At 37.8% G+C, this 9,665-nt stretch overlaps 1 protein-coding gene across 2 annotated transcripts; it reads left to right on the top strand.

Annotated features, from left to right (window-relative positions):
- The first annotated feature begins 255 nt into the window (after positions 1 to 255).
- rhbdd1 (rhomboid domain containing 1) lies at positions 256 to 9,111 on the top strand. Of its 2 annotated transcripts, XM_028464757.1 has the most exons (9): positions 256 to 498; positions 1,574 to 1,740; positions 3,817 to 4,096; positions 5,020 to 5,152; positions 5,314 to 5,402; positions 5,656 to 5,718; positions 7,586 to 7,702; positions 7,761 to 7,889; positions 9,093 to 9,111. In XM_028464757.1, exons 2-8 carry the CDS (start codon positions 1,588 to 1,590, stop codon positions 7,868 to 7,870), a joined length of 945 nt encoding a protein of 314 aa, XP_028320558.1. In that variant the 5' UTR covers positions 256 to 498; positions 1,574 to 1,587; the 3' UTR covers positions 7,871 to 7,889; positions 9,093 to 9,111. The 2 variants fall into 2 exon arrangements, with proteins under 2 accessions (XP_028320558.1, XP_028320557.1); XM_028464756.1 differs by lacking the exon at positions 9,093 to 9,111 and having other exon boundaries at positions 7,761 to 7,980.
- Positions 9,112 to 9,665: the final 554 nt, after the last annotated feature.

Here is a 9,665-nt window from a genome sequence, read left to right as displayed (position 1 = left end):
TGTATTTTACTGTTTAGACATTCGGTACATTTAAATGTTTTTATATTTGGTAAATGTATAACTCAAAGCAGTCTGAAAACTGTGTCCATTTTAAAGAGGACAATAACTTCCTACACACACTGTTCTTACGTTTATTTCCTCTGATATATATTTAAAAAAAAAAAACAAAACAAAAAAAAAACAGTAGGTGTCGCCATCTTGTTTTCTTTACGCATCTGACAGCCGAAGAAGCGGTGGGCGTTCCCGTTTCAGATACGGAAACGCCCATTTTTGGCCACATTCGATCCAGCGTCTACGTGATATATGTCTATGTTGTAAACATGACGAAATGGAAAGAAACAAGCACAGAGATGGTGTTATTTACTTTATAAGATGAGTTTGTCCGTCAATGTTCACTTATTATGAAGAAATGTTCTGAGACGTTTAGACCTTGAAGGGTTTAAGTGTGAATTAGCTTCAACTAGAGAAGCTAAACAAACACGGGAAGAGACAGAAACGGTAAGATTTCATCTCATAAACTGATTGTAGAGCTTTAAAGCTGTATCAGACTGTGTTGTTTTTCTTTTTTTAGTACTTTTAAGGCAGCTCATGTATACGTTAGGTGTTAATAAATAAAAAATATTTGTTTATTTTTATTTTTTATCAGCAGAATTTTTACAACCTAGCTCGAGAAAATATGGAAAATATTGTAAAACTATTATATTCTGTAATGTTTGCTCCTTTTTTTTTTTTTTTAAACAAAGCCCGATTCAGGAACCATAAACGGACACGTTTTTTAGAACATTTTGCCTCCTATAAACATTAAAGTATTAACGTGGTTCTACCAGTGTTCGTTGCCTGTTTATAGAGAAATATGTTTATAGATACTTTTTTTTTTTTTTTTTTAGCTTTTACACAATAAAGAGAAATATTGAGAGGCTATAAATGTTGTATTTTTGCCTGTAAATATTGTTTGTATTAACTATCACCTTTTTTTTTTCTTACAAAAATTAAGTAAAATGTTTCTTTTAAATGAAATTTTATGATATATTTTGAAGAATATATTTGCTAGAACTCAAAGAGCGTAAAACAAATAACTTTTTTCTAATTTAATTTTTTAAACCATTAAAAACGATTTTATTGATTACTATGCAATTTAAGTTATTCTATTTTTTTTTTTTCTTAATAATTACATTTTCTAATTTGTCAGAATTAGTTTTACACCTGTATCGGGATAACAGAGTGTAGTTGTTTTTGAACTATGTCATAAATTTTGAAGGAAAGTTGATACGAAAAGAATTTCGTAACAAAGATTTATTTTTAAATTATTCTTATTATTCAGGTGTGTATCTTTTTCTTTACTGCGTATAACTGAGCGGGAGATTTTTTATCATATTATTGTTGATTCAAAGTTTTTACTGCTGATTTTAATGTTCAATTGATTTTTAAATTGTTGAATGTTTTCTGTTGCACTTTTTAATCATGTAAAGCACATTGAATTGCCTTGCGTGTGAAATGTGCTGAACAAATACATTTGCCTTGCTTATCACTTTAAGATGAGCGCTCCTGTGTTACACTAATGTTTAATCCTCAGATTCAGGTTTCAACATGAGGCACCGACACAGAGGATCCCACCTTGGGTTGTTGCTCCTGGCTTCCCAGCTGGCCCATGTGGGCCTGGATAACATTCCCCCCGTTACTCTGGCTGTGCTGGGTCTGAACGTCTACCTGTATCTGTTCCCTGCTGCGCCGCTGATGAAGGTAAATGCAACATAGACAATGTGGTTGTTGTTCATGGCGTTATATGATATTATGAATAGAATCAGGTGGTTTACAGCTCTCTACCAAGGTTGGGGTCAATTACAATTGTAATCGCGTAATTGATATTACAATTATGGCTTAATTGTATTTGGCAATTGAATACATTATTATCGTAGGAGTTATCATTTTTCTTCTGCAACTCCTTTGTCCTGTAACTCCTCCAAGGCTATTAATGCAGCACTAATGACAGGTATGTCATCTCATAGGGACAATGTCAAGGATGATTTGTCAACATTTTTGGAGCCAAAATATCAAGGTCAAAGTCGCGTCAAGTGTCAAAAACCAAAATTTTCCATATCTCTATAAATATTTATCGTACAACTTTGATGCTTACATTTATGAAAGAAAGTGTCTGGAGGCATGTTCAACGTAGCCATAGCCCCCCGGACTATAGCAACATTTCTGGACCTTTTCTACATAAGCACAATGTGCCTTTGTTATAACGGTGCCAGGGTAGCCAAGTGGTCTAAGGTGCTGCACTCACCGCTAACGTGGGTTTCGCTAAAGTGGGTTTGAATCTCACATTTGACAAATCATTTTTTTTCATTTTAACATATTTAACGCGGCAAATTCCACCTTTATAAATACATATCCGACAAAAATAAACATTTTAGGGTTAGGGATAGAGTTACAGTTAGGGTTATGGCTAAAATAAAAGGGTTAGCGTGGTAGCTAAAAATAAATATGACCTAAAATACAAATGACGGAACTTTGAGTCACGTGGTGCACCTGTCACGTGACCTAAAATGGCCAATGAGGGGCGCTGCGTATGTATAAAGTGGCAGTCTACGGATACGTTTAACATACCCGTAGCCACGGCCTTTGTGAAAACCTCATCTCAAGTGGAGTATTTTACTTATTGGACCAAAGCCATACGACCTTACAAATACAGGTCCTGCCTTGTTAGATTTGTAATTGTACTTGAAAAAAATCTGTTGCTGTTTTAATCATAATGAAATTGTGATTGAGTTCATATAATTGACTTTGTAATTGGAATTGGCATGGAAATTCTACAAAAACTGTCAATTAAAATATTATTAATTGTAAACCTGGGAAACCATGTTACAGTTCTCTGGCTTATACACATGCAGTTAATACTTATTAAAACATATTTTGTTTCATATAAGGTTTACCTGTCAGGTAGGGCTGGGCGATATATCAATATTCAAGATACATCGAGTTTTCCATTTTGACATTATTAAAATTTACAATATCACCTATATTGATATACATATTTTTTTTTATAGCTTATTTTGCATCAAACTGCTCGTTTTAGGAGTGGCTGCTTTCACTTTATAGGAGAAAAAGTTAGAAGTGGCTCATATTGTGCAACTGTTTGTTAATAAATGCGCTTGTGTGGCATTTTGCATCAGCAAATTTAACCCAGAATTGATTTTCTGCTCAGACTTTATTTGAATTAAAATTATCGCGTTAAATCGTATATCTCCATTTTGAGATAAAACATCGAAATATGATGTTTGGTCCATATTGCTCAGCCCTACTGTCAAATTTCTTGAGGATCATTTTGCCATTTAAAAAAAAAAATCTAAAAATGAAATCTAGGCGTATACTGACAGAAAAAAGACTCAGACGTTCACGCCAAAAATATTAATATCAATATATATATTGATTAGGAAGCCTAACAAGGTAATTAAGAGATGTTAAACTAATAAGATTATAGCTATTATAATTTAATGTATTCTACAGCTGATTTAAGACATGGGTCATGGAAGGTTACGTTTTATGGGAATATTTATTAAAGGCTCAGTAATTGTGGTTAATTGTAGTTATATTTTAGTAATTGAAAACTTATTTTTATTAATAATAATAATAATAATAATAATAATAATACATTTTATTTGTAATGCACTTTATATTTGATTCCAAATCTCAAAGTGCTTATTTGTAATTGATTTTCAGGGGGAAAAATAATCATTTTAATTGTAATTAGGAAAAATGTTGATCACTGTAATTGTAATTAAACATGGGTAATTGTAATGGACCCTGCTCCCCCAGGCCTGTGTGAGCGTCCAGCAGACGTACTGGTTCAACGACTGGCGCCGCCTGCTGCTGTCGCCGCTGCACCACGCTGACGACTGGCACCTGTACTTCAACATGGCGTCCTTCCTGTGGAAAGGAATCCTTCTGGAGCGGCGGCTGGGGGGCGCCTGGTTCTCCTACCTGCTGGTGGTCTTCTCCATGCTCACGGGGCTGGTTTACCTGCTGCTGGAGGCCACGCTGACAGAGCTCACGGACGACCAGTCCTACAGCACGGTCTGTGCCGTCGGCTTCTCAGGTGACGGGCGGCGACCTTTACAACAACAAAAAACATTGTCCACAAATCTCTGATTTCACTATTTTAAAGTAGATGTTGTAGTACAGACATGGTGGCATCATTTTGTAAGGCCCCAAAAAAACACAGAATGCAAACAATAATACACAATATGACACTGGTTAAATACAATGACAATGATTTTACACTAAACATAACAAACACATTCAAAACGAGAACAAACATATTAAATAACTCCAAAATCACACAAAACAACAAACAATACAATTAATAACTCCTAAAACACACAAAATAACTCCACAAACACAAAATTACAAACAATTCAATACATAACTCCAAAAATACACAACATGACAACAGAATAACTCCACAAACACACAAATTGACAAACAAAACAATACCTCGAACACACAAAATAACTTAAAAAAAAATCACACAATACAGTTAATAACTCCTAAAATACACAAAATGACAACAAAATAATTCCAAAAACACAGTAGTAGTAAATAAGTCATGTTTATTTATATAGCACCTTTCACATATCAGCTCATTCACACACTGATAGCACAGAGCTGCCATGCAAGGCACTAGTCAACCACTGGGAGCAACTTGGGGTTTATTGTCTTGCCCAAGGACACTTCAACACATAGACCGGTATAGACCAGGACTGAACCCCTAACCTCTTGATCAGAGGATGACCCCTCTCCCACCTGAGCCACGGTCGCTGACGCTGTGAAAACAAAATCACACAAAACATTAACAACAAACAATACATAAAGCAACTCCAAAAAACAAAAAGACAAAATCCATAAAATATATCACAAAATGTACAAAACAGCAACAAAAACACACAAAACACCAACAAAAATACATTAAATAACTTTAAAATGCTTCTTCTAAAGTCCCTCCACACACACTGTGTCCAGGTGTCCTGTTTGCTCTGAAGGTTCTCACTAACCATTACCAACCCGGGGGGGTCACCTACATCATGGGCTTCCCAGTGGCAAACCGCTATTCCAGCTGGGTGGAGCTAGTACTGATTCACATCATGTCACCTGGGTGAGTCCCATGTATCTCTTCTGATGTGTCACAGAATATAAGTTTAGGAATCCAAACCCATCTGTCTCCAGTGTCTATTTGCATCTGGTGGTTTGAGTGAGATTGTCCACTAGGGGGCAGTGTGGTGCTGTGCTGTAACCTGTGCTGGCTTTTTTCATCAGGACCTCCTTTGTGGGACATCTCTCTGGGATCCTGGTGGGGCTGCTCTACACGTCTGGACCCCTGAAGAGCATCATGAAGACATGTGCAGGTAGTAAGTGGGTCCTGTTCTTTAAAAGCATGGGAGAAACAGGGTAAAGAGTGCTTTTATTTTGAAGAGGATTTAGTGGTCGTTGCCCTGGGTTTGATGGAACTGTCACTTCAGCACATTTTCCTTTAACCCTTTTTTTTCTTTATCCTTTGAAGTGACGCGTTTTCATATTTTCTCTGCTATCATCAGCTGAAAATCCTCAATATGTGGGAACGTTTGGTGCTAAAACGGCTCGTTTACGTTTTTTACACAGGGTTTGTGACCAACGGTGTTAACGCACGACCTCACACGCACTACAGCTCCACGGGCACATCAGGTAACACACACACACACACACACACGGCTGAACTCTGATCAATAATATTAATGAAGAAAAACTAGCTCCATAATGAGAATAATTTCATTAATTAAATTTAATTGATTAACATTTTTAAAATTTGGTTATTTTGAAGGACTTGCAGCATTTTAGTTAATAATAAACAAGCGTCTAGTAAAAATAATACAATAAAATATTGTATTAAAGGAAAAAAAAGTATGAAAAAAGTCAAATAAATAAAACACAGAACAAAATAAAACAGACAATAAAGTAAGAAATCCCGATGCTGAAATGATCCTTGCTGAAAATGTCAAACAAATACAGAAATTATATACAAATTATACATTGCCATAGCAACAGAACAACTTGTGATTGGCTGCTGGAGAGAAAGAAGGTGTTAAATTGATAATAATAATAATGACAATAATAATATTAATAAAGAGAAATGCTTTATGAGGTTCTAACAAATACTCTCGCAGGAGCTGCTAGCACCGAGCTAACGTCAACCAATCAAACCACATAGAGATCAAAGGGATCACATACAGAGGGGTTTATTCCATAAAGCAGGTTATGTTCAAACTCTTGAGTATGTTCAGGCTGAAATGAGGGAAACTCTGAGTATCTCATTCCTAAACGCAAGGTATGTTCTTCTCTGAGTATGTTACCATGGCAACATTGTCCGTGAACTAAACCTGGTCGCTGGCAGGTTTAATCAAAGAAACCCTGGGTTTCTACCTGGCTCCGCCCACCTGAACATTGTTTCTGAACATTTTATTGAACCTTAACACTTTTCTCTGAAACACATTAGTAACATCACACACCACAGACGTGTTCACATCATTACTAATGTGTTGCTTTATGTTTTTTTTTTTTTTGTGATAACGGTAGTTTTCTTTATAACATTGTAGATATAGATCATTTAGTGAAACACACTGAGAGGTTGATCTGCATTAAAACATCTACTGACGTCTGTAATAAAGTTCACTGAATACAAACCTGTGGATAATATAAAGGTGGAGATGATCATTTAAATGAATCCACTTTTAAGGCTCGATTGTTGTTTTATATTGTTATACAGTTAAATCTGTGGATCACGTATCTATGAAGGTATGATGGTGCAGTGAATTGTGACACTGCTCTTGGAAGCGATGCGTTGTGGGTTCGTGTCCCACTTCAGTTTTTCTTAATGACATTTTTTAGGACATCGAGATGACTCTGGCAACAAAATTACATTAAAAATCAATATAATTGATTCGATATCAAGCGCTGTCTTAATATCCAGTGTAACAGGAGGACTCTCTATGCAGTCATCCTATGCTGCTGCCACGTCTCCTCAGACACATTTTATTCATATTATTCACCGCTCATCACGTCACTGAAGCAATAAAGTGATGAAGCGACCAAAAAGTGTGACTAATTACGGGTGATTTAAGCCACTGTAGTCACTGAAGACTGAACACACCTTTAGAACAGGCTCATATTCATCAAACACCGGCTTATTTCACCATCACGGTGAATAAATCACTTTCTTCCGTTTGGTTGTCATGGCAGCTCGAGTAAATCTCTAATCCATTGATGATGGCTTTTTGTCGCGCGCGTGCACATCAGTAACCCAAGGTTTACATACTCAGGGTTGATTGACCCACTTCGTACCAACTGTAATGGAATCAGATACCCAGAGTTTCCCATCGCGGGGTATGTTGACCCAGAGTTTATGGATAGACTCAGAGTTTGTTAACCCTCCTTTATGGAATAAACCTCTGGACGACAACCAATCAAAACAATAAATACAGTCCGGAATGATGTGGATGTCAAAAGCCTGAGTAAAGATAGTAAAGCACTCTGAAGTGTGTGTGTGTGTCTGCAGGCTACAGGGACGCTGGTAACGATCCGTACGCACCAAACAACGCAGCGCCGTACACGGGCGGACTGACTGAGGAGCAGCAGCTGGAGGCAGCCATCAGGAACAGCCTGAACGATGGAGGTGAGACGCAGACTTTAGATCAGTGTGAATAAATACTGACCGTGTGTTAAACTCACAGGACGAAGCTACCAGAGAGAAGCTCCGCCTCCGTACGGCTTCCACCTGGGCACAGAGGAGCTGAGTGCTGAGGAGCTGAGGAGGAGGAGGATGAGGAGGTTTGACAGCTGATGGATGAAGAAGAAGAAGGTGTTTGATACTGAAGAGCGTGACATTTCTTTTGTACAAGATGTGATAAAGAACTGGTGAAAATGCAATAAATACAGTATATTTGCTTTAAACATCATTATTTTATTATTTTACTTTATTATTGAATGCTGTAAAGCTCTGTGCTCACTCCTACGTGTACATTTTAGGACTTCCTCAGGTCTCAGAGTGAAGTGTCAGGAAAACCTCACAAAAAACTGATTCATGACTCAGCAAAACCTCCATCAAATGAAACGGCCTCATTTATCAAACCAAACGCTGTCAAATAAAGGGGCCTCAGGCTTCAAAAATAAAAGTAATCAGACTCAACAACTTCAGGCCGTAAAACGCGACATGGCGTTTTTATTTTTAAGGAACCACAAGTACACAATGAAGTAAGTGCGAAGGGTCTAGCTGCAGCCGCTACAAACCACGCCCCCTACAAAACACGCCCTATCGACTAACCTCAACTACTACCGCCTCCACTAAATTTGAGGTTAAGTTACATTGAAAAATTGCTTTCATGAGTGTGGTGTGTAGGTTGTAGGGGGCGTCGCTTGTACTGTACCCGGGGCTGCAGTTGGATATTATTGGAGTGAGTGGAAAAGCTGTTCTTTCCTTTTATTTCTTAAAAGTTAAGATATTAATAAACACAAATGAATGAAATGTCGATACATCTTAACCTTTAAAAATAACAGCTTTTACCTTACTCTCATATTGGAAGCGGCACGAATTAATTACGTCGTGTGTTTCCGGTTTCTTCAAAATACATCATGTCGTGTTTTATTGTTTAGTCTGATTAGTTTTATTTCGAAACCTGAGGCCGTTTCATATGACAGCGTTTGGTTTGTCAAGTGAGTTTGAAATGTTTGAAAAATGACAGAGATTTTCCGGAGACCTGAGGATGTCCTAAAAAGTACACTGACTGTGTTCTAAAAAGATGACATCACTACTCACGTCTGAAAATGTCATGTTACGCATTATGACCACCAAGGAAACACCACAGAGTCCCAGTAACTTCTACTGTATTCAGGGGCGTTTCTAGACCCCCTGGGGGCCCTAGGCAAGAAGGACTATGGAGCCTCCCAGCCCCAGAATGATGATGAATGAAGTCCAGGACGATGAATCAGTAAAGAAATACTTTATAAGATAATTAACGTATAAAATAAATAACATATCTATTTTTTTTTTCTACTTTCTCCGCACCCTGTCAAAAGGTCAACACTACAAGAGAACCAATTTTTTAGACAGCAATGCTGTTTTGTTTTGTTATTGCAATTAAATAAATGAATTTATTTTATTGCATAATTGTGACCATCACCAGCCCTCCCTAAGGAAGGGTAAGAAACACTTTATTAAAGGGAGAATATAAAAAGAGAGGGCAGTGTTACACCAGGGTGAGGGGGTGGGGGGAGGGAACAGGGAGAAGCGATTCAAGGTAGAGAAATGGAAGGGTGGGGAAGAGTTGATTATTGTAAAGTGAGAGTGAGATGTGAAGTTGTAGGCGTGAGGCTTAGGTATAATGGTGGTGGCTGTGGACAGAGGGAAGGAGTGTGTGAACCTGAAACAGGTTTGGGATCAACGTGTCTAAAGTTAAGCCCACCATGAGTTTTATCCCACAGTCCAAGGCATGCCAGTGCATCGTAGACAGATGTATGTGCAAGAAACCACCACTGCAAAGCCAAGTGCTGCCCCTGAACCGAAGATGCAGCCAGGCTAGCAGAAAGAGCGGGGGCCAGGGAGCCCAGACAACCCCCCCACGGCCGAGCAGCCCTCCAGA

The sequence above is a fragment of the Gouania willdenowi genome, chromosome 13 (assembly GCF_900634775.1).
Source record: "Gouania willdenowi chromosome 13, fGouWil2.1, whole genome shotgun sequence".
NCBI classification, from domain to species: domain Eukaryota; kingdom Metazoa; phylum Chordata; class Actinopteri; order Blenniiformes; family Gobiesocidae; genus Gouania; species Gouania willdenowi.
This window is presented reverse-complemented; position numbering and strand designations above follow the sequence as displayed.

What these genes read in the sequence shown, in the direction of transcription:
- rhbdd1 (XM_028464757.1), top strand. Translation starts at nt 1,588, where the DNA reads ATGAGGCACCGACACAGAGGATCCCACCTTGGGTTGTTGCTCCTGGCT. An exon ending in CATCATGAAGACATGTGCAG is followed by an intron (nt 5,403 to 5,655) that starts GTAGTAAGTGGG and finishes TTTTTTACACAG; the next exon opens with GGTTTGTGACCAACGGTGTT. An exon ending in CAGCTCCACGGGCACATCAG is followed by an intron (nt 5,719 to 7,585) that starts GTAACACACACA and finishes GTGTGTCTGCAG; the next exon opens with GCTACAGGGACGCTGGTAAC.